General features: G+C 43.9%; 2 protein-coding genes across 15 annotated transcripts in view; one reads left to right on the top strand and one right to left on the bottom strand.

Moving 5' to 3' along the window:
• Positions 1–21,677, bottom strand: part of ITPR1 (inositol 1,4,5-trisphosphate receptor type 1) — a 177,296-nt gene extending 155,619 nt beyond the window's left edge. For 11 of the 12 annotated variants that reach the window (XM_042799767.1, XM_042799768.1, XM_042799772.1 and 8 more), the window contains exons 1-3: positions 21,528–21,677; positions 7,458–7,565; positions 3,641–3,711 (exon numbers count right to left, since the gene is read on the bottom strand). In XM_042799767.1, the coding sequence (XP_042655701.1) occupies positions 3,641–3,711; positions 7,458–7,549 (163 nt within the window). In that variant the 5' untranslated portion in view covers positions 7,550–7,565; positions 21,528–21,677. Of the gene's footprint in view, positions 1–3,640; positions 3,712–6,396; positions 6,556–7,457; positions 7,566–21,527 lie in introns of those variants that run through there. The other variant, XM_042799769.1, reaches the window with a different exon arrangement.
• A 166-nt stretch (positions 21,678–21,843) lies between these two features.
• Positions 21,844–24,725, top strand: part of SUMF1 (sulfatase modifying factor 1) — a 43,340-nt gene continuing 40,458 nt past the window's right edge. For all 3 annotated transcript variants that reach the window (XR_004407179.2, XM_042799651.1, XM_042799650.1), the window contains exons 1-2: positions 21,844–21,913; positions 22,378–22,475. The gene's annotated coding sequence lies outside the window, so the exon portion shown is untranslated. The remainder of the gene's footprint in view (positions 21,914–22,377; positions 22,476–24,725) is intronic.

Genomic DNA, 24,725 nt, shown 5'->3' with positions numbered 1-24,725 from the left:
AACAAGCAAAACCAAAAATATCAAAACACACACCCAAATTACCATATTTAAAGCAGATCCAGAAACCCAGAGTAAAAAAAAAAAAAAATCCACTGAAATCTCATAGAGCATAATTACCATCCAACCTCAAATGACTAAGTTCAGGTGCTATCTACTTCTGATTGGTACGGGAAGAAATGAAGGAAAAAAAAAAAATAAATCAGCTATCACACCTTCAAGTGATCAAACTAGTATTTTAGGGACCTAGATGCACAACAGTATTTACTATACGAAGTAACTACCAGTAAACTGTCACAGTAACTTGAGGGTACTCGACTAATACTTTCCTTGAGAGTTCTTTCCAACGTCAGCACTTCATTTTTTTTCCATCTAACACAACCCCTGAATTCTATTTTTTTTAAAATGTCTCCTTTAAACTTTTACACCACACTCCGAATCTCACCTGAACCCTATCCCATCTTACACTCAGCTTCCTCTTGCATTTCATCCCTTTCAGGGCTCCACCACCACCAGATTAATCTGTCTGCCTACTTTTTCCACAACTTTTGTCAACAAAGCAAGCCCTCATGTCCTCAGGATACCTCTGTACATTTTCCTCCCAGCAGACTGAAAGGCTCTATCGCTCCCATCTCCGACTCCAGTCGTGCTGCTGCAAGCCAGCCCAGTTCATCCAAACACACACCAAGCTTCCCTCACTGAATTTTCCTTAGGACAATTTGAAGGCATCATTTTTAAAAGGAGTGACTTACTAGCACACAAAACCCACCTCCGTTTCAGCCACAAACTGCTTGCTTTTAGAAATGCATTCCTCAGGCAGGGACTATTTTCACACCACAAACAGGTTATCAGTGTTTAGTGACAGCACATACTCATGGCTAAGTATTACTGTCAACTGCCTTTGGAATGAGAGAGGCTCTCTGCCGAAAGAAGGATGGTGCACGCACACCCCCACTTCGTGCACAGCAGCTCTGCTGTCTTTCAAGGGTCTAAAGTAGAGAGGAAAGAAAAAGCACCACCCTCCAAGACCAGGGCCTTGCTGCTGCCACGAGATGCAACTGATTAAGTGTAGCCTAGGCAACAAGACTTTTTAAAAGCTCAAACTCCCATGGCTAAGAAAAAAGCAGGATTGATTAATTCTGCCACTGGATATATATGCTTTAGTTTCACGCTGAATTTTCTTGGAGTCATGTATGCATATCCAAGCAGTGAATCTTGCTTCTAGATCTCCCTCACCACCTTGATTAAGCATGAAAATTATATTTACAACTGTTTTACATCTGCCCACAGAAGACAGATCTGCTCAGAGAAGCTTGGAATTACATTCCTTAAAAATACTACCTAAAGCAAGATCCTCAAGACTGGCCACAAAGTCACACGTTCAGTGTTCCTCCCAGAAGGACACTTCAGATGAGACTGACCTGCATCCACACATCTTGCAGCACAGCTCGTTTGAAAGGGAATTCACACATAGGTATAGAACAGGCTACAGCACAGAGGAGTTTTTCCAGTATCGTGTAAAACGATAATGTAAATCCCTTACATTTAATTAATTTTGGTACTGCTCTAATGAGATTGTTCAAAAGTTACTTCAGTTACCAGTGCCAGTGTTTGAATTCAAACCCAAATCATGCTGCTTCTCAGGCCTCAAACTGCAGCGATCCGATCAGCTGCGACGACTAGTACGGATTATATGAAATCACTGAACAAACGTGGGCACCGCGTACCAAGTTGAGAGACTACTAGAACATTTCCACATCTGTTCCCACCCCAGGCTGCTACTGTACAAAGGTACCTGGTGCTACTGATCTGCTGTACCTGTGACACCGCCCAGGGCAACGGAGAATAAACCTCAAGTATGACAAAACTAAACTTTGGGACTACTGAATTACATTCACCAGATACCTGTGGTTGCTTTATATCCCAGATATAAATGCTGTTTGGATAAATGCACCTTAAGGAAGACCTTGTGTTCCATTTTTAAGGGACGTATTTTTGCAAGGTATCATAAAAACAGCAGTAAGTTTGCAGAGACACAGCTGCAATTCCTGAATTTGCCAGAGACTTCCCGTGAAACACCCCAGAGAAGCCTCTGGGTGCCTTTGCATCATAATAAAAAAAGGGGTATTTTGCATTTGTATTGAAGATGGTGCAATAAACTTCATTATTACTTCTTCTGAACATATTTATTGTGGAAAGCATTTTATCTTAGACTGCACTTATAAAGCACGTGTATAAATAACAGAAATGCCTGCTAAAATTTTATGGCTTTTGTTGCCATTTACCATTAAGCATAAACTTCCTCGTGAAAGCTTTAGTGAAGTAACTACAAAGGTTGGAAAAGGTTCACACCATTCTTTCTCCATGTATAAATTACAAGTAATATGAGAACATTTACAATGTCTAACCATAATGTTTTATGTCAGACAAATGTCTCTCTGTACTTGCAGTTCCTAAACTGTGCTAGCAAGAATTGCCTTTTTCTCATTCTTTTCTCTCTTTCTCCCCACCTCCTTCTACACCCAGCAGTCTCAGTCAAATCTGGCTTTATTCTTTCATATGGTTTTAATGTCAAGAAATGCCTGGAGTCAAGGCTCTAGCTCACGTAACACCGTTGCTTTTTCTGGAGAGCTTAACATTGAATGCTAAAACTTCCCCAGGTTGCCTCTTCATTATTTCAAGTGTCAGCTATTTAGTTTTCCAGTAAAAAGGGAAAAACAAACAAAAAAAAAACAAACAACAACAAGAACTCACAGACCTCAGAGTTTCACCGTATGAGACAACTTCATGTCATGGCAAAAACGAAAAAAAAAAAAAACAAAATCAAAAACAAAACCAAACACCACTATAAGTACAGAAGGGATATGATTTTCAAGGGTAATCACCCACAGTTCTGGCCAAACCTGAATAAAATTACAGTAATTCTGAGCCCCTGATCAAGGACAAGCATAACCAGGTGAACAAGGTTCATCCAGCAAAGAGACGAGATAGTTGCTGCTACATTTACAAACAGCAATAAAAAGCAGATCAAATTTTTAGAATATTTGGCTGAGCTAGCCTTTGGGTAAAAGATGCAACCAAAAAAAAAAATTCAAGAAGGCTTTTCCAAACAAAATCCTAGTTAGTGCTTCTCTTCCTGTCTGATATTTTTCTTGAACAAATCAGCCCTATCCAAACCATGCGAAAAAGTAGGCATTAATTTCTTATCACTGAACATAAGTTTCCTGGTAGAACGAAAGCAAAGTCAAACATAGTTTATATCGAATGAGATCAACAATAGCTGCTACAAACATTTGCTCCTTTTCATTTCCCTCTTCTCAGAGATAGGTTTGGTACTGGCTAAATGGCATGTACAATAGTACAGAGAAAAAGAAATGAAACTTGGCGGACCCTGTAAGTTTGGACAAATCTCGAAGCCAACCCCATCTTCACACCCTCACAAAGCATCCTTTTTAAGTCCCACAACTCACTTCACACAGACATTCACACTTTTATTTCCCCCCTCCTGACTGGCCCTTCACGGAAGAAGATGAGACTAAAATATTCTACAGGAAACATGGAGGTGAAAACCAGTTACATATGATGGCACAAAATGAAGGATTACTTCTAACCAGAAGGGTAATAAGCTGTCTAATAAACTTACCTCTGAATTTTTTGGGTGGGTTGTTAAGATCGCCTGCTTCTGGCTGTACAACACAGCGATCATCCACAAGGCTGCAAAGAAATGACAAGCCAAGTGAGATTCTATTCCCCTGCAATTGCTTACATCCTAATAGCAAAACCAAAGTCGTTCATTGGCAGCATTTTATCCGAGTGGCCACTTCAGCAGAAGACATTCCCCAAATGCCAACTTATGCCAGATCTTTGTAAGAAGCATGCAGCTGATTTTTACTGTTGCCCAGAGCTATGCTCCTGGATAGGCGGGACAATAAATAAGTCATTGCTCCTGTATACTGCATCATCTTTATGTCCCCTCCTCGAGGTGCAGACAGAACAGCCCATATTCTAGTTAGGTGGGAGACAGCCTTAGAACAATTATTGCCTCTTGGACAGATTTGAGTAACATCATAAATGATTTTATATGAAGGGTAGAGAACAGGAAAATATGATGACTATGCAAACTGGACTCTGACCCTCTGACCCCTGAAGTATTAAGAAAAGGCAGAAACAGTAGCTGCCACAATAACAATTGACTCCAGGAGAAAGCAAGGCATAAATATACCCTCCTGCTCACCAGTCTTAAGCACAAGGTCAGCCAAGGGATCCAACTAACCTCCTCCTGTTCTACCAGGAAGGAGGCAAACTGGACAAGTGAACCCAAGAGATTCCAGCAAGGAATGCCAGGACAGAGCTTCTTGTGAATACACATCGGCAAAAACCCTACAGGGTCAATTCAAATCCCACAGAATAAAAGAAAATAGTTAAGACGCATCTGCCACCACTGCTCTGCCCTTAGCACGCTTTGGATCCATATGGAATTGCACTTTTACCAAACGCTATTTGCAAATGGTGAAAATGGAACTGTAACCAAACACTTTGTAGTTTCTGATTGGAACCTAAATGGCTCAGTATGGCCCCTTGAAACCAATCTGTCAAAGAGGCTTTCTACACAAAAGTAGAAAGTAAAACTCCAAGGTCTTAGAGGTTTGAGAGGTCCATTCTCATGCAGAATCAACTTGAGAAAGATTGAGACCTAGAATATGAGAGTTGTTCCTTGCAGAGGCTGGTTACATGCAGGGAGCATCTTGAGACAACAATTATGGAAAATAATGAAGTGCATAAAAATTAAGAGATCGGAGAGATTAAGTGGACTCAACAGTCTATGCATCTAAAATCTGCATATGCAAACATTCAGAGTAAATTGCTTTTTCCCCATGGATTTTTCTCCCTATTCAGTATTATATATACATATATGTGCTCCAACAAGAATGGTAGTATTAATATCTGAGCTGATTGAAACACCTGCTTCTAGTGAACAAAGGGCCAAAAAAATATCAAGTCAATGGGTTACTCTGATCATCCCACACAGAGATCATCTCAGTGCAATATATCTCTTTCATCCTGAGATTAAATTGCAAGTAAAGAGGAACTTCCCCAAACTCCTAAGAAAAAAATTTTACAGGGTGGAAAACACAAAAGAGGATATATTGTACACTGGTAATCATAATGATGACAGCACTGAGTTTGGGAAACAGAAAGAGTAAAGTTCTGATTAAGCAACAGTCATGTCATAGGAATATTAAATAGGAACACTCTTCAAAGATTTAGAACAACGTTAGAATGTATAGTGGTATCTGTTTCTCAACCTTCATTAACCACATGAACAAGTCATTACACATTGTTATGACATAAGACTGTCAAAACTCCACATGGTATAGAGTACAATTACACCGAATCTTTCCTTTGCTTCTTTAATTTTCTCCAGGACAAAGACTAAATTAAATATGGGACAAAACTAATTTGATTATGAAGGCTTATTAAGATGATAATGCATTTCACGTTTCACATAGCAATTGGGATTTCTGGCTTAAATTAGGCTCAGAAGATGTGTGGCCATTATATAATGCAGTTACCTTAAAACAGTACTAATCAAATCAAAGAGGAGGCTTGTAAAACTACGGGATTTTTAGACCTGCCATGAGAACACCTCATCAAGCCTAGCAAATACACGTGCTTAGGGCCTGTAAGGTCTAAAAGGACTACCCATGGTGAAAAATATCTGCTCAGCAATGCCATCAAAAGCCACAGCCACTGCATAATGTTCATCATGCACTGTACGGGAATAAACATAACATAACAACTTTCTACTTGTTCTGGAATTATTTACTGCCAAACTTGCTTCAATACTAGGAAGAAAAAAAATAGCCAAATATATAATATCGCTTAATTCATTTTGCCAGTTTTCAGCAGATAGTATTTGGCCAGTTACACAGCTGATCGAATACTGCAGAGCGTACGTGTCATATTTGACCAGTACCTGGGAAATGTGTCAAATACATTCGCCAAATACTATTCAACCAACCCTACTTACTACATCCCTTGCTTTTATCATACCTTCTTTCCCTTCTGGCAGCATCCCATATTTTCTTCTCTTTCCTATAATAGATCATGGTGCATCTTCAGTGTCTGCTTCCTTCTCTGCCCCCTTATTTTCCAGAATCCTAATAGCTAGAGGACTAAACCTACAAGTTAGTTTGGAGTCACTCAGATGAGATTCCAGCCCATCGTTTCCTGCCGAGAGACTTACCAGGATGCTGTCTTTGTACCCTGCTTGGGAGCTCCATTTATCAGATGCATCTGGACAGTAGGCATCAAAAAATTTGCTGTCACTGTACCCACCCTGAGGCCCTTACGGCTACTGGAAATGAGAAAGAGCATGTTGTGTGCGTGCCCACTCACCATATCATCAAGCTTCCTGGTTGCTTCTTTGCTACTCGTTCGGCATTGAAGTACCACAGCAATGTGTCATGCATGCTATTTCCCTCCCTCTAATTTCTCACTGCTCTGAAACAAGGCGGCAGATGTGCTCTTTGAGCTTCTCATCCAGTCCCCTGCAAGGTCTTCCAAATCAGCCCACAGCTCCTCTGCCAGCTTCTGATGTTCAGAGAGATTTCTCCTCAGCAGCAGTTGAGCAGAATAAAACATACCCTGTCAGAGCAGTATTTCAATTCCACGGCCTTTCTCTGCAAACTCTTCCTTCTCCTCTGTGAACAGCTACTTTTTGGTTAAGGAAGTAGCATACACTTCTTGCTGCTTAAGAGGCACTCTCCTGCAGAGCACCTACCCTGATGTCTTGGCAGAAGAAAGCACAAAGGAGCTCTGTGGGGAAGCACACCGGGGACAGGAGCCAGCAAGGCACGGCTCCCACCGCAGCTCTGCGGTGAAGATTCAAAACATGTTCTCCTTTGACTGGAGAAGAACAATTTTCTTTGTATGAGAAACCTCAAATATTGTAAGACAAAACTAGGCATAGTGGTAAGCTAGTGGTATATAAACAGTTTGGGCTCAGGGCTTCTTTTATTTATTTAAGCTACTTACATTGCCTATGCTACATCCTTTTTTCATATCAAGTGCAACTGGGGCCTACTCATTCCTGACTTGGGGGGGGGAGGGGGGTGCAGGGAGGGACAGGACGGGACACACGGATGGACACGGGACAGACAACAACATGAAAATCATTTGCTTGCATTCATCCCTCTACCCACACCTTAGCTTGACAAGTTTCTTCCTCCCCACCAAGGACACCAAAACCACACCACAGCCATCGATACGCTCTCCATCCTCCCGACATCTAGCTTGCCATATTAGCTTTAGGCCATTTTTAAATTTAGGGCCAAATCTGTACGTAAAGCTACCTTCCTTTACCCAGTATTTCCTGGGAGTCTGGCTCAGGATAGCTAGCTGAGTTCTGTTAGTCCTTCTTACAGATGCTTTTAGTACAAGAGAACAGCTGTTCTTACCCCAAAGTGCTAATAAATCCATTTGTTGAGCCCTCTGCATAGAGAGAACAAATATCTCCAATATGAAGGAAGCTCGACATCTTGTCAGTCATCTCCGGCTTACTCCCCCTGGAAGAATAAAGCACCATGTTACTATTTATCAGGCAGAATTGCTCAGCACAAGCTCCTGGAGGTTACAACAACAGGACCCTTTGCTTCTGTTTGTTCATTCGTTTGAAGCACTGAACGAGTTCTTGCACTGGAATTTCAGGTATCAAAGAAAACACAGCACGTCAAAATGCTTGCTTAGAAAAATAAACTAGGCAAAACCAAGCAGCTATTTGCATCCCATTTGGTGTGGGACTATTTTACCAGTGGCACTATTTGTCCCAACAGATGGTCCCAGTCATTTCAGCCCAAACATACCGGCCCATTTCATCCCATCTGCAAGAGGGAAAAGCGGAAGAGAAGTGGACTGCCTCAGTGTAAGACCTGTTATTTGTACCACCATCTAAATCACAACGCATTTCTTTGCCAGATGCTTTGTCAGAATTGAAGGTAGCTTTCAGTATATTTTAAAGGTTCTCTGGTATGCTGGAGTGGTGCTCGTGGGAATTGTAATGTAAAATATTGACAGGATCCACGTCAATATTTTGTGGTCGTGTCAAAATATTGACATGGTCCCAAAGACAGCATTAGGTAAAGACCCACTGAATATGCCTGATTTTGCAAGTAAAAACTTAAATATTTAGATTTTTCACAATCAAATACTTTAAACGATGGATGTATGAAGAAGCCAGATCCCTGTGAAATCAGCAATGCTTCACTACTGTTTTTAAAAACACTGCCTAAATGTAACACTGAGGAGACAGCCACTTGATGTTGTCAACTGCCACAGTATTAACAAGTGTATTTTCTTTAAAGTCCCAAATCCTGGATCAAATGATATAGAACCTACCTGCCATTTAAATAAATATAGAAAAGAGAGTTTCTATCTGTCACAGCAACAAAGAAAGAGACAAGCAACATGAGCCCAGATAAAAAGAAGCCCAACTGAATAGATTTTCAAAGACATCTTTTCCAAGACCATTTACTGGTTTCTTAGAGAGCTTCCTAAACCATGCTTTTTGATCACCGAGTTCAAAACGCTGCAAAAGCTTTCTATGCCTGAGGTTTCAAACAGCAGGCAGCAACACAGCTCTTCCAGGCTGCTCCTTCTCACAGGCTGGGGACTTGCTCTGCCACGCTGCCCAGGACCAGACTCCCAGTTTTAAGGGAAAATAATTCAAACTACTTTTACCCTCTCCTACATCGCACCCAAATAAGTTTTAAATGGTCTACCACTGGGAAAACTAAGCAGCAGAAAATTACACTTATTATGAAGCACAGCCCTGACATTGTACAGGGGATAAATACTCCCTTTCACTCAACATTATCTTGTTTACCCGAAGTGTAAGGATCAAGTTTATTAAGCAAGGCTGTAGCTCAACAAGGACAGATTCACAAAGATTTAACAGTGGCTGTTGATAATGCCCTGCAGATAGGAAAGCGCAAGCAAAAACCTGAAGCCACGCTTTTCTCCTAAAAAGCTGAAAGCAGCTCTCCCTCCTCACCGCCTCACCTCCCAAGCTCTGATGGTGGTGGTATTAATAGCAACTTTCATTATTATTAAGTCAAAGCACATTATAGACTTTCTCGCGGCCATAAATCCCTGTGTCATCTGTACAATTCAAATCCAATTCAGGAAAAACAAAAGCTAACAGGCCAAGTTCATATGCAGGGTAAAGTAGTCTCAGCTCCTCTGAAATCAAATCTGTGTGCATACAGAAGCAAACCCTTTGGCTTCGGGTTGCTTGTTTAATGCCAAGTCCTTCAGCCACTGCATATGTTATACAGTCCGTTCCCATTCTCTCTTGATAAGTGGACAGAAAAACATCACTACCTATTTTAAGATATATGCCACAGAACACACAGAAATATGATGAGTGACTGAATTAGCATCACTAGAAATACAGCTTTCCTCATTTCCTAACTTGGATGTTAACTATGAACATCATGCTAAAAACTTCTGAGCCCACAAAATTAAACTCTGACCTAAATTAATAGAGCCCAAAGCAAAAGGTGTTTAAGTTAACATGAAATGTAGGTACTTCCAAATAATCCCTTTTTACAACAACAGTTAAGGTATCCCATCGAGGGTGTGAGGGGGTTACTTTGCTGGACTATGTCATTTTTCCTTTAGAAGAGGCAGATGTTCATCACAGCCGCTCCCAAGAGAATGTGAAGGTTGAAATTATTGACTTCCATTACAGAATAGAAGAATTTCTTGACAAAAAAACCATTATCTCAGACCATTAACCAAAATGAGGCCCAAGGATGGGCAATCAAATTTCTGCATTCATTTCCAGAATATAGCCTCAATTTTCTTAAGGAACATCCCGACATACCATGCTGTATACCCATGTATTGTAACCTCAACATACCATGATAGTGTAAAGTCCTAAAAGAAGTCCTTTCACAATTTATTGACATTTCCATTAATAAAACGTTTAGCAACTTATCCACAGCCATATAATAGTTACAGGTAAACGGGAAGGTAGTTTTAAGTCTGGAAGCAGTTCAGGTATATGGCATGATTGAATTTCACTGCTGGTCTGTTCACCCGTGCCTTTGTTAATTTTTCTGGGCAAGCTGGCAAAGCCACCGCCGGGGTCAGGTTGTGCCTCTGTGCACCTCAGGGTGCGGACGGCCCGCGGCCCCGCTCAGCCCCGGCCTCTAGCGCCGGCAAGGAGAGCCGTCCTCCTCGTGCTACCTCATTTTTTAGGGCTCTTCTTAAGCACGAGGTATTTAGCATGCAAGCCCTCACCCTGTTCTTGTATTCTTTTTGAGTACTGTTTTAATGCCGATCAGCGTAATGTTATCTCCAACGCAACAGGAGATACTTGGATTCAACGTGCCTCCACCACCCTCGTGAAGCACGCTGCCAGTAATTCCAAGTAGGATGAGCCTCCTTGTAAAATACCTATTTATCCCAAGTCAAAGCCGGTATGATGAACACTGTCTACATCTATTACGTTCTTTAATAACTGAATACCACAAGTCAGTCCGCTTGACATTTATCTTTAAACATGCTGTTTCTAAGGTTGGCCAGTGCTCAGGAACATGCTGAACTGACAGATGGAGTGAGGGACTAAATGACCCAACAGGCCTCCTTACATACAAGATTTACAAGTAAAGAGAATAATTTCTAAACTGATTTAGCTTACTTCAAAGCTGCTTTCACAGTCTCCTCACAAGGGACTCGTAACACCTAACAAAATTACTCCACTAATTGATCAATTATTTGCATCAAACACTAAATGATCAGCTATCACAAACTGAGTATTTTCCACCTTTGATGAGAAGGACAACTGAGGTATCTGTGACAAAAAGTAGAACTGGAAGGTTTTCAAGAGCAAAGTTTCCAGGGTACCCAGTTTGAAAACATCTTAGAAACAGCTCTGTCAACATCAGCTGACCACATTAATCCCCGCAAAAATCAGGCCTTTATGAGGATATTCAGCTGGAGAACCCAACTCTGTCAACCCTGGCACATTTATCCCCAAGTTCCTAGCACGGGCAGACCGCAGGGACGTAAGAAAACAGGTTCCCTCCTGGGCACGTCAGCCAAAGCATCTGTGCGTGTCCCCTTGGCCAGAGAGGGGATGCTGCCCCTCCCGCACCGCGTTGGCCAAAGACATGAGATGACCAAAGCCCCCTGCAAGCACAGGGGGGGACGGTTCTCACGCACGCTCTCAGTACCTGGCTCCTACGGCAAAGGACACAATCATGCTGCTCCAAAAGCAATTGTGCTCAGTAGACAAATACAACCATTACTCAGCAATTTATTTATTTTAGATACGCCAGTGCCAAGAGCAATCGATTAATGCTAGAGGAGGGGACAACCCTAAGAGAATGTTTGTGGTTACTGCTACACACAATCCTAGTTTTAATGGTGTTCTCACAGCCTCACAAGACAGAGGAGTCCTGCAAGAAACCTGGTGTGTTCTAGCAATCTCCTGGCCATGGAGCACTGCTGTCCTCTTCCACTTCAACACTGAGGGAAAACAAGATTCCTTCTAGGTAAACTTACTTGAAAAACTGGAGATAAAGAAGTACTCTGATAAGGAAGTGATAGCAGCATGGTAATACTAGCATATAAATCTCACAAAATTGAGTCGGGTTTCTCCAAACAAGTATTACGAGGCTTAACCCAGGTGGTAGCAATGTCAACAGCAGCAACAAGCTTTTTAAAACAATGTTTTTCTCTCACTAAGCTGAAGACTCTAATTTTGATAAACAGAAAGACACACTTAATTTTTAAAATGAGAAATGGAACACCAACTAAAAGTGGACTGTACATTGAGAAGGAGACTGTATCTACCCATAGACATTAAAAAATACCTGAAAGATGAACACATTCTACAGTATTTTTTAAATCCTCAACAGCTTGAATTGCAAAAATTTTGTTGGTGATGACTTACTCATGTATATTATCTATATAAAAGTTAGTGTGTCTTTAAACATGTTTTATATGCAGTTTAGCTGCACAGGAAAACAAAATTTAGTCTCTGTTTAAGAAGCTACCCCCTCAAAAAGAAACACCCGAAAAAAACAAAATGGAACCTGCTGAATTTCATGTGAATTGCAAGGTACTGATTCACAAGTCCTTTTGCCAGTCTGAAGCTTTGCTCTATGGAACTGTATCTGAAAGTGCATTAGCTAAACCCAAGCAATGAATTAAACCCAGGAAAGCTTTCTATTCACCTCAGGAATTTCAGAACTTGCCTTTCCCCCACTACTGTGTACTGCTTTGGTGAACACATCTGCATCACAACACCGCGAGTTCAGCCTTCTGACTGAACAGAAGGTGCCATAATTACAGGGTCGTTTTTGACTTTCTCACTTATAGATTGCCTTGTGCATATCCCCAAAACAAGCTGCATTTCACAGAGCAAAAGCCATGGAAAAGAACCAACCCTGCAATGCAAAATAAGCTCTTTGACAGAGGTTGTACAAAGCCCTTGACCATCAGCACTATCGTTCCGCTCCGAACCAAAGGTGAAGTTTGGCAGACCCTCCCTCATAACTGTTCCACTGGCTTTCAGGAAAACTGAAGGGACTCAGTTGTATTTTAGGGCATAAGTAGATCACATGCATAGCCTGATGGCTTTGAATAAGCCAGTACAAGTCTGACACAGTCACTGAAATTCAACTCAGACACTTCAATCCATTTTCTCATGAAAACACATTTCATAATGGCAGTTAAAGCAGAATTAACAGTGAAAACACTTAGAAATCAAACTGACTGTTAAATATCAAATACCTTAATGAGACAGCTGCTTTTTGAAGATCTCAGAGTAGGAAATGCAAGTGCTTTGTAAACATTTCACGCTAATTTTCTCCCATCACTCATCTAGATCTTGCTGCTAAGTTAGAAAAAACAAGCTTCAGAGCAACGCTGAAAGTTTGCTTTCCTTGAATAGCCGAGTCAAGGCCCCCTTCTGAAGTCCCTCCTTGCAGGGACTGTTTGTAACAAGCCTTCTACAGTATGCTATTCCTCATCTCAATCAATTTAATGATGAAAGGCTTTTCAAGGAATCTGAAGCTATTTTGCCAATACCGTGTCTCACGTGTCTGCTTTGTGGGGGATTTTAATTCTTTAACCTATGACTGCAAATCTTATTTGTAAAATAAATGAGACCAAAGATGTTTCATTGCCAACGGTTTCGTTTCCAGCAACTAGGATACAAATTACTTAATCTTTTTAAGATGGTTCTAATGATGTTTGTTTTGAACAAAAAAGCTCCTTGCTGTGCCTTGCAGTCCCATCATGATGTACTCAGTTCTCTATTATCGTATTTTCACTGTGGTTTAGTGCTCAATTAAAGAGAGACTGGCAATTTTATATGTACCGTTACAGAAATTGGAGCAGCATTTTATCAAAGTCTTTTTCACTACTTAGGTTGTTTAGGTAAGAATAGAATCTCAAACCATACTTAATCCCTTCAACTTGATTCCTACAGACAAACTCCACAGTGAAAGTTCAATTTTGCTTCAGTTTTTAACAAAGAACACAGTTTATGAGTAGAGACAACAACAACAAAAACACTGTTTAATGTCACAAGCTGTTGCCATGCATGTGAAGAATCATCCATAAATTAACAGATATCGGTAACATTACATCAAAACTTGATCCACTGAGAACCCATAAGACCAGCTAAGTCACTGTTGAAGACAAATGGGACCTCAGTATTTGTAAATTAGGCCAAGCGAGTTAGCATTTTTTTAAATGCACCCAAGTCCACGAGACTCTAGATTTAAAGTCAAAGTCCAGGGCTTAAATAATCGGTAAATCCAAACTTCACAAGATTACTTGGCCAGAAATTTGGCCCTATAGGCTTAATTCGCTGTTTCTCCTAACCAACAGTTCTCAAATGATTTGAATGTGTTTTTGGATAACACCCACCCAGCATTCTGTATCTATTTTTACAGGTGCAGCTAACTTCGTAAAACTGAAACCAAAGTCTGATGTTTCCCATTCTTATTTCAATAAAAAAAGGAAGGCTTCCTCCCTGAGGGCTGTGAGAAAGATGCATAAGAATCCCATTAAAACAGCCAAAGCAAGGAGGAAGTGCTCTATTTAAAAGATCATCTCGTGAATAATCACTCTTCTGGGGCTGCAGGATGAAGCACTGTCCTTTCCAAAGCTTCTGACTTAGCAAATCTAAAAGGAGCTTTTTGCACACCCCAGGGAAAGAGAAATACAGCGGCTTTTGGATAGCAGAGCCGGGGCAGCAGGGATAGTGCCACGCACCGAGCGGGCTACCTCGGGGAAGCTCGTTCATGGCTCAGCTGAGCTCCAAGTCAACAGCAGAGCGAAACCCTGCAGTGTCTGAACCACCAACACCGTTTGTAGCACGTGGAAAACGAGCACAGCAGAGGGGAGCCACAGCCACGCCGTCGCGAACGCCGGGATCCGCGCCCTGGCACGCTTGCAGCGAGAGACAGCTCGGGAATCCACGTTAGGTTTTGAGAGGGTTCAGCACTGCTAATTTTATGCACGTCGTTACATTTTACAGATTACACATTAAAAAAATATCAGCATGTTACTTTTATCTACCACATGATCTTGTTTTCCATTTAACTGCAACCTTTCATGTCCAAGAGCCTGCTATCTGCTGACAAATTGTCATTTGATGAACCGTTAGATTAAAGAGGAGAAATGCGCTTTCTCAGAGAAAATATTTTTCCTCCTAACGTTTATAACACAGCAGATTTTTTTCTACAGTGTGCAGCCTGAGCAGGCAAGATGGAGGAAGCAGCACAGTGCTGTCACTTGCTCAAGGACACACAGTGGGTCAGACTCAGAGCCCAGATCTGAATTCAGGTCTCCTGAATCCCCATCCACCCGTCCACATCACCCCACCGCTCCCAGGAGGAAGATCAGTCTCGTTGTAAATCTAACCAAGCATATGCTTCCCCCTCTTCTTGAAGGAAGTTGGAAAAGGCATGTAAATCCATGCAGCAAGAAGATGGCCAAGTTAATTATGTTCTACCCATACTATTTGCCATTCCACAGAAAAAAATAATTTTTTTTTACCATCTCAATGACAAAGTTATGAATAAATTACTATTTCATAGGGGCAACAAAAGTCAGTTTAAGAAAAAAGCAGAAACAGATGAAGTAACTCATTTTGTTAACTTAAACCTCGATAAACCCTCAATACAAGAAAACAAACACGCATGACATGCTCTTCTCCTCAAAATGAGAATCTGCACTGCTTTTTCTTTGCCCAGGGCAACCAGATAAACTAGTTACAGAAAATTCAAGTCAGAAGTAACACACTTGTAACAATGAGCTAGGCAGAAGTTACACTTTGACAGCGATATCTGATACAGCAGCCATCAGACTGATGTAAGAAACACGACTGATGGATCCTATTGACAGGCGTCTGCAGAAAGCTGAAAAAAGAAAATCTCTTAGAGATACACTGTCAGGGGAAAAAAGTAATTTTTTGTTTCAAAGCAAGTATGACCTGACAGCATCTTTTTAATCCCATTAAAAGGAAGAAGCACTTACTCAAGTTGATACTTACTGAAGTTCGTACTTACTGGCTCTGACCCTGATGGGAGAAGGCAGCTTAGCCGTCAGCCTCTGGACAAGGCCCCTACAAGCACACTGTGTTTCCCAGCATATTTCTATTAGGAGAGAGTTGGAACACGCCAAAAGAACCAGAGCAACCAATGTCATAGGGAAAGAACGAATGCCTGCTTTAGAACACCAACTGGAGTTTGGCCAAGGAACAAAGATGGCCAGGGAGGTTCATTTTGCATGGCTATATATCTACTGAGGCTTCACCACAGAACAGGCTGTCTTCCACAGCCTCACACCAAGCCTCCGAGCTTCCTTCCTCAAGATACACACTCTTTAACAAACGCAATACTCCCTAAAATTTACCAAAATGTTTTCCTTCTGTCTGTCCATCTCACTAGCCTTCATCCACCTGCATCTCCTCATCTCCCTCTGACCTTACTTGCCCAACGCTTTCACCGTTCCCATGTCCTACACCTCCCATTCCTCCCTTTGCCAATACTGCACCTTGGTGGGGGTTCTCTGGCCTCCATGGTGGCACTGGTGTCGCCTTCCACGACTGGGCTTTGCTGGACGCCCCCTGGTAGCCTTGGGTCCGTACCGGCAATAAAGTCAAGGCTCTGCTTCCACTAGCAAGTCTCTCCTATTGAAGGCTTGTAAGTCTTGTCTCGTCTTCCAGATTCAGCAACCCCTACGAGGGGTAAGCTCACTGCTCTTCCCTCCTAGACACCTCAGCAGGCATCCAGGTCTGCAGACTAAAACTTAAGTGCCTGTGACAAGCAGCCGAAGAGGAGGAGCTGCTGCCAACACATGATGAGCACGTGTGGAGAACCACTGGTGGCCAGGGGACCTACTTTGAGTCCCACTGATCTAAAAAAACCTGATGGGCTGGACTCCTTTACAGATGAAGGCTCCAGTTCCCAAGATGACTTGTACGTGCTGGCCCCCCAAGAGTAATTTTCTAGAATGCAAGCATGAGTCATTCTTCTGAAGCAAAGGTTCAAAATACTGGACCACCTTATCTCATAAAGAGCATTAGCAACTGAATCTACTTAACCCTTACAGAGAGAGGAGTGGCCAAGGATTGAAGAGTTATTTTAATCTTAAGCTAAGTTTTCAATTAACCCTTTAGATCAAGCATCATCAGCCAACTCAGGTATGTACCCGCCTTTGTGTCCATCCATCTCTCCTCAGAGTGGGAGGCAGACAAGACATCTCTAGACTGCAATCAGAACTTTTTTCTTCAGAACTTCTTGGCAGATTTCTGGATTTCTGAATTTCTGAAGTGGATAGGATGGGCCAAGGTGCAAAGGAAACGTTCCTAAAAGTTCTGTACTAAACTGCCACTAAACAATTCCCATAAATTTAGAAAGAAGAAAAGCTACAGCCTTTTGGCAGTAGCCATTTTTAGCCTACTGTGATCAGAAATTTTGTACTTGTATACACACAGAAATTACCGTCTTCTGACTGCAGACATCATGCCCACCACAGGGATGAGGAGAGAATTAACTGTTTGTGTGCATCGTGTCATTCGGATCCAGCATCCAAGCCTCTTTGCTTATAGCCTGGTATCAGATTACACCAAAAGCAGAAACGTTCTCTAACATCCTAACCCAGACATTTGCTTCATGTGGCGTTCAGTTTTCTCAGAGCTATTCACCGTGCTTTGCTAACTTGTTCAGCCGAACGATCGGCGAGATATGAACACTCTGCTTTCTGTGACACCTGTCACATTGGCATTCTGGCATGTCAGGATGCAGTTACATTTCCCCACGCCATAAAGCAGCAAAATAACACACACTTCCATGCACACTTCTAAAACATTTTTCTCTCCAGAGGGTTAACTTGCTCAGATCTGAAGTGACATTTTATTCTCCATGTAACACTGTTAGGAAGGAAAACTAAATTCTGATCTCAGTTTTGATAGCCTTAACCAAAACCACAACTATAAAAACGAAACTCTGAGTTCACAATCCACAGCTGAATTCTGCCACTTTACTCATTTCAATTACAGTTTCTGCAGTTTTCATTTTATCTCAGTTTCCACCCCCCCCCCCAAAGGAATTTGTTCCCATAAAACACAACTGCTCTGAAGACTTGGAAGTGTACTTTCAACAGGTACACAACAAGCAAGAATAACACACGCTTCCTGTGGTTGCCTCTGCCAACCTAAGGAGCAGTTGTAGCACCCTGCTAAGAGGGTTCTGCCTCCGTACCCAGGCACCGTCCATCCGTGCCAGGAGAGAGAACCAGGCAATAATTGCTGTAGCGCTTCTGTAGCGCCCGTTGGGACCAGAAATCAGAAAAGAATATTGAGCCAGATCAAAGCTCATGCTGTTTGGCATCCTGCCTCCTGCAGCAGCCTCTGGGAGATGCACAGCGGAAGAGCACAGGAATCATTTTGAATAGCTATGGCCACAGACAGGATCCAGCTTCGCAGCCCAGAAATATTGTCCACCAGCTTTTCAAGTCTCCTCCTTCCCAGCCCCTGGTAAAGCAGTACCTGTCTGCACCCAGCGTAGGCCACTATGTGAAATTGCTCAATGGCTTCTCACTCATCTTCTGTACTACCACACACAAAAAAAGGCAGAAAAAACGCTCCAGGCCACTGAAGCAACAGAAACTAGTGAAGGTGCTATCTCTGCAGCAGAAGGAACCAATTTGGAATGTACCGTAAGGCAGATTTTTACAAAACCGGATTAATACCACGACTGTATTGTGACAGAAATGTTACATTTACATAACTTTCTAGCAGCACACCATTTTCTACCTCTAAACCCCTCTGGTCTCCCTAAGCTGCTTTGGTGAAGCTGCCTTCCCTCACACTCACCCACGGGCGAGCAAGCAGCTCGTCTACCAGCTACTACAGAGCCACTACCCTCATCCCACCTCCCACGGGATCTTGAGATTCCTCCCGTCTTTAAGACACAATCCTACAACTACAACTATCTTATATTTATGGGGTAATAATGTCTCAAAGACTCCCTGTACGCTCTGCAACTTGACACAGCAGATGCTCCTAAGGAGTACGCTATGCACTTAAGAATCACCACACACAGCATCACAGGGGAACAGCACAGTCAACAAAACAGCCAGAACGAGCTACACCTGCTCTTCTGACTGTTTCATTGAAGGGAAGGTATGAGACAAGGGCTCAGGATATCTGGGTCTTGCTTTAAGCCTGCTTTATAGCACTGAAAAGAAGTTTAATCTCAATACTGTCCACTTCAGCAATTTATCGGGAAAGACCAGCTCATCAAGGAGCTTCTGCTTCCAGGATGGAATTCTGGACCACACCAGCTGGTATTTGATAGGCCACCGGGACTGTTACCTTTCCTCTAGCACACACGCAAACAGCAGTGAAGGAGCTGGAACCTGGCTTGCACGTTTTATCCAACACCTGCCTCTCTTGCAGGTGACTGGCCATCTTCTCACACTGCCACTTTGTAATGCTCACTCAGCATTGCCTTTACAAGTAGGGTTACTATCAAATTAGACCAAGAGCTCACATCACACGACAGCAGGACACCACGGTTTGCAAGTCTTGCTCCAAGTTGCAATGGCACTTGTGAGCTGCCAGGACTCGAGCTTATTTCTTCACTTGAACTTGACTTTTCCACTTTCTAGACCACCCCACGCCAACACAGATTTGTTGAGGCGATACGAGAGGATTGACGGTGCCATGAGTAAGATCCCATTACACCCCTTGTTTAGAACCAGAACCATAGCTGCTGTTCACCGCACCCGCCGCCCTGTTTGTCAGTACCTGTACACGTCCTCCATCCGGCTGTTCTCACCCCGACCTGCAGCTACACCAACAGCCACCGAAAAAACCACACTGACCAAGCGCTCGCCCCTTCAGTGTTCTTCACAAGGGCCTCTTCCACCTCCAACAGCAGTGTTCAGGACTAGCAAATCGTAGAAAAACGTACTATTTCCCGTAGTTAAGCTCCACCCCATGATTGCAAAGGCAAACCAAAGTTACTCTTGCTGTTTACTTCCTAATTTATGAACCCCTGTAAGAGGAAACCAGATCACTCCCTATCGCAAGGCTTAATCAATGCTGCAAAACAAGCAGATTGGGAAAAAACTCATCTAAGCAAACATTACCATCTCAGGGTGGAATAAGGTATTTAACCAAGAAAAAAAATTATTATTGACAAACAAAAGATGGCTTAAACAACACATTAGAAATAAATCAGCTCAGCAGCTTTGTTGTCAGGACTGCTGTTAACAGGTTGTTTTGAAAAACAGTGGAACCATGTTTTTCATTTCTACAATAACTCCTTCTTTTGTTTACACACACTGACCACTACACATTCACTATTTCAAGTTGCTGGTAAGCTTTCACATCTGTTTCACCAGGTGTCCTGTTACACCAGAATTGTTGGCCTGATCCATGCCAACCGTTTGCTCCGCTCACTCTACATACAGCGTTGGACACCCAACACTTTGCTCCTCTCAGGACACCGTGCAATGCTGTTATTATTTCAGGCACTGACCTTACACTGGCAAAGCCACTGAGCATTTCGAATCTGGGATATTTGCTGCGCGAGGAACTTGGCTTAAAGTAGAAGTTCAGATCGCAAGCAAAAGTTTCATTGCCTGGTAGCCTGTTAACTTAGCCACAGAGAAACGGATACTGGGTTCACCTCGCATCCCAAACTCGCGCAGCTGAACCCTGCAAGAAAAGCAATTCAGACGTGGGCCTTTGGACTGGGCTCTGAGTCAGCGAGTCTTTTGGCTCAACAGGTTTGGAAGTCCTGGGATACCAGGCAAATTTCCAAGCACAGGAAAAGAAACTCAAAGGCAAATAACAAAGTGCACATTTAAGAAATGAAACACATGCACAGGTATTGGCTCTCATCAGTAAATAAAACAAACAGCTACCAAACACGCACGCTACTCCACACACGACTTCGAGTCACTAAATCTTCCTAAGGTAAGGATCTGGACTGTATTAGCCCCATTTTCCTTTCCTGATTTGAGAGCAGCAACACCACAAGCCAACCCCTCTGCAGTTGAGCGGGCACATGCGAACCTGTCGCATGATTTGATGCAGTAATTCAAACCTTTCACCTGTTGGAGATTTTTAATACAAACTACAGTGAGCCAGACTGAACCCACATGGGGTAAAAAGATTTTATACCAGAGGGGAAAACCTGACTGCAAGCCATTGCCTGTGCACCGTGCCTGCTGCTGCGTGCAGCAAAGCCCCCCAGCACCCCAGGGTTACACTGCCTGAGCCCCCGGAGCAACAGGCACACGCAGCCCCTCTGCAGAGCCAGGGGAGCCCCAAGGTGGTCTCCAGCTCCAAAACAACCAGCGCAACGAGCAATATTTGCGCTTTTAGCATCGAGATGTAAACCCGCGCAAGAATTACGGCACATCCCACGTACATGGGGAATGCACATGTGCCCTCTCCCCCCGCTGCTGAAGCCCAGTTATTGTAGTCCAGGAAACAGCTAAATATTTGGGCTGTCAGAGCAGTTACCAAGACCCTCAGAAACATCCACCCGCCGTCACCCAGCTTTTGACCATTTAAGAATAAGCTCGCCCATGGCCAAGTCCCCATCACCGCTCGCAAGTGTTTACATAACGCGCGAAACATCCCTCGCAACTGTGCCTCGACTACGAGAGGAGGAGGAGGAAAAGAAAAAAAAGAAAAAAAAAAAAAAAAAAGAGAGAAAAAAAAAAACACGGGGAAAGTTGGAGCGGACACGCCGTCCCCCCGCCGCGGCCTCGGGCGTCCCGCGGAGAACAGCGGCCACCCCGACCGCGGAACGCGGCTCCGCTCCCCCGTCCTGCGTGGGGCCGGGGGGGGACCCCACGGCCCCGCCGAGCGGCGGGTTGCATCCCCCGAGGCCCGGGGGAGGGAAGGAAGTAGCTGCCCCGGCGGCAGAGCGGGGCTGGCTCGCCCGCTTGCCTCCCCACCCGCTGCCCTCCCCCGGCCCTACCTGGCTCCGGTGGCGGCGGGGCGGGCTAGCGGCGGCCCGGCAGCCCCATGCCGGCGGCTCGGCGCTGCCCGGTCCCGTTAGGATGGAGGCTGCGCCGAGCTTTTTCCTCATCCTCTCCCCCCCCCCCTCCCGCCTCGCCACCCCACCCCGCCTGCCGCCGCCTCAGCTCCACAACCACATGGTTACTGCGCTCGCAGCTCGCCGCCTCGCCTTATATACCGCCGCGGGGCTCGCCGGGTAGCGGAGTCCCGCCGCCGCCGCTCCGCCGCGGGGGTGGCCCACCGCAGGACTACAACTCCCATCATGCCCAGCGCGGGGCCGGGCGGGATTGGTGAGGGGGGCGACCCCCACAGTGGGGCTGAGCCGGCTGCCGCCGCTCTTTAGAGGTGTGTGTGGTCGAAACAGGGGGGCCGGGGGGGGGGGGTTGTCCTAAATGGGGAGGGGACCTGAAATTGTATTTGATCCCCGGGTGGGGTTGGGGGGCTTCGTCCAGAGCCCTAGCGCCGGGAGATGGGCCCATCTGCCGCCTCCGGGGGCGGGAAGAAACCGGGACGGGTTTACCCGCTACCTAAACCGTGAGGAAACCGAGCCGGGATAAAGAAAGAGTCGGTCGCAGGTGCTATCACGGTTTGGGAAGTGCAGAATAGCGGAAAGAGAGGTTAAGTATTCGGGATTGAGTTTTGGCGGGGTTATCCCCACACACCCCCTGCTCTCGCTGCTGGGGGGACTGGAAGGTGGGAGCCTTCTGCTGGGAGCGGTCGGCTGGACGGAAGGGTGGCAAACCTGCTCTCTTGCAGAAGAACAGTTTAAAACTTTGAAAGTAGCGAGTTTTACTTGTTTTCCTCTTCAGTAAGACCATCTGGCATTGGGGATGCTGCCAAGGTTAAAGCCTGTCTACTGAGTGACAACGCAACTTAACCCTGAATGACCAGCAGTGATAAAAAATAAGTAATATTTCTTTTTATTTATTCCATTATGCAATTATATGTCCTTAAAATATTACTCAAGGTGTATTGTCCACGATTACGCTGTAAATTTTATGCCCTCTGTAGGGTACACGTGGCTATGTTTGGCAGCACCAAGTGGATGCAATGTTTGCGCTGAGAACTGCTGTAATAGTTTAATTGGCATCAAGTGAAGAAAACTATTATTTCTTCTCACTTCCACCCACGCCTACCTGCTGCCTCAGGTAACAGGGAGGAAAAGGTGTGTAAGTGCTGCTGCTCGCTGCTTGTTCCCCTCTCCACAGCAATGGACTGCCACTGGAGAAAGGGAACAAATCCGGATCAGCCAGTGATCTGATTCAACCTCACTGACCGCTATATCGGTTATTTGTTACAAAGTTACATAGGAGCAGTTGTAATTGCAGCTATGGAGCAAAAATATGCAGAAGCTGAAGTCCAGATCAGGAATTTAAGTAAAGTTCAGTGAATAGAATTCAACTGTTTTAATTAATGGCTGCAATACTACAAGCCATTACTCATCAGAAATCTGACAGAGTAATGGTGCCTAATATCATTAGGTAATTGTAATGAATTCTCATGTAATCAAATCTAATCTCTGGATGAGTTCAGTAGGCTGAGGACAGTGAATGGCTAGAACGTCTGGTGCACTCAGGCAGTGACATAAGGACTGTCACTAGAGCCAGTGGCAAAGAGCTTTGCCCACTGAACACCTTTAGCAGTTATGCTAGCGGGATGCCTTGAAATATCTTCATTACCGAGTTCTAATTTAAGAGCAGCAGCAGTGGGTTAGATATTGCATGCAATGTAAGCTATATTTTGGGGAAAATTCCCAGAGACAGAGGATGAATGGGTCCCCCAGCCACACTCAACCTGAGAGTGTGAAGTTCTGTGAACAGGGGGTGCACAGGGGACAGCAGAGGAGACCTGAGGACATTCTGCTCTATCCCAGTCTGCAGATCCTCAGTTCCCTGTCTGAAGAGTTGCATAGCTCTCTCCATGCTTCTCCCACAGCAGTCATATCCTTTGTCTCCTGTGCTTCTGCAGCCTACCAGCGCTCTGATCTTGCAGCCTCGCCGGAAGGTAGAATATCAAAGGCTACATTTTCTCTCATAGACTGCATTTGCTTCTGAGTCTTGGTCAGTTCTTCAAAGGCTGTGGAGTTCCTGCTGCTGAAGGCCCTTCAGCCAAAAATACCGATCAAGTACTGCAAAAAACTTGCTAGATTTGAAGGGGTACTGGCAAAGACAAGATAAGAATGAAAATTTCCAACAGTGGTAAATGTCTCCGTATCTCTGTAGGAACTTGCTTTGGGATGCCGCTGCAGGAGTCGTGAGCTCATAAGGTTCCTATAACCTTATAGCTTTAAGAAGAGATGAAACACTAGGGCTGTCTGGGAATGAAAATTTTCACACACAGAAGTACCGTAGGGTTATTCTCTTAAAGCAACTGTTGCACTGATAATGTGAACTACAGCAGGTAGCCCCTGAGATGGGGAATAGATTCCCGTTTGCTCAGTAGTGAACAGGGGTTGGGCACAGATCACAGGCACATACACAAGGAGGGTCTAAGGAATGAGAACTGCTCAAGAAATCAGAGAGGAAATAGCGAAAACAATACTACTTGATAGATATCACTTCAGTATTTAGAGTGCTATAATATATATGTTTAGCCCAATCACATATGTGATTTCAGTCCCAGGAAAACACCTTGAAAGAGATATTTTTTTTTTTTTTTTTTTTTTTTTTTTGGCTAATGGAGAACTCCGTTCTTTTTCTCCTTTTTGAACCTTATTCTGCTCCATCACTACCTTATTTGTAGCAATTATGTGAATTCAACATTGATGTAAGATGTTAAGATGAAGTTTGAAGTCTCTTATTTGCAAGAATAAGAGCAGTATCATCTTGCTTTATGCTGCCAAATTTCCAATTAACTGTTGACTTCTTTGGACTATTTTGGACGGAAAGCACTCCAGCCTGCTGGGTGGGTTTGTACACCTTTTGCCTCTGCTGTTGGTTCAGCTGCACAAGCAGCAGCCCTGGAAGAAAAATTAGAGCAGAAGATATTCCAGGCAGCCACCAGGACTCTAAGGATGAAACTGTCTAATCTTGCTCATGGCTGGTCTTCATGATGAGGTAGATGATCACAAAAGCTTCCCGTCGTCAGAGCTGTCCATGCCAGCACTGCAGCACTAGGAGATGAAAAGCACTACTAACAATAGGGACAAATGCTAGGC

This window comes from Tyto alba, unplaced genomic scaffold (assembly GCF_018691265.1).
Source record: "Tyto alba isolate M040663 unplaced genomic scaffold, T.alba_DEE_v4.0 Super-Scaffold_3, whole genome shotgun sequence".
NCBI classification, from domain to species: Eukaryota; Metazoa; Chordata; class Aves; order Strigiformes; family Tytonidae; genus Tyto; species Tyto alba.
Note: the sequence above shows the minus strand (reverse complement) of the source record. Positions and strands in the feature narration are given on the sequence as shown.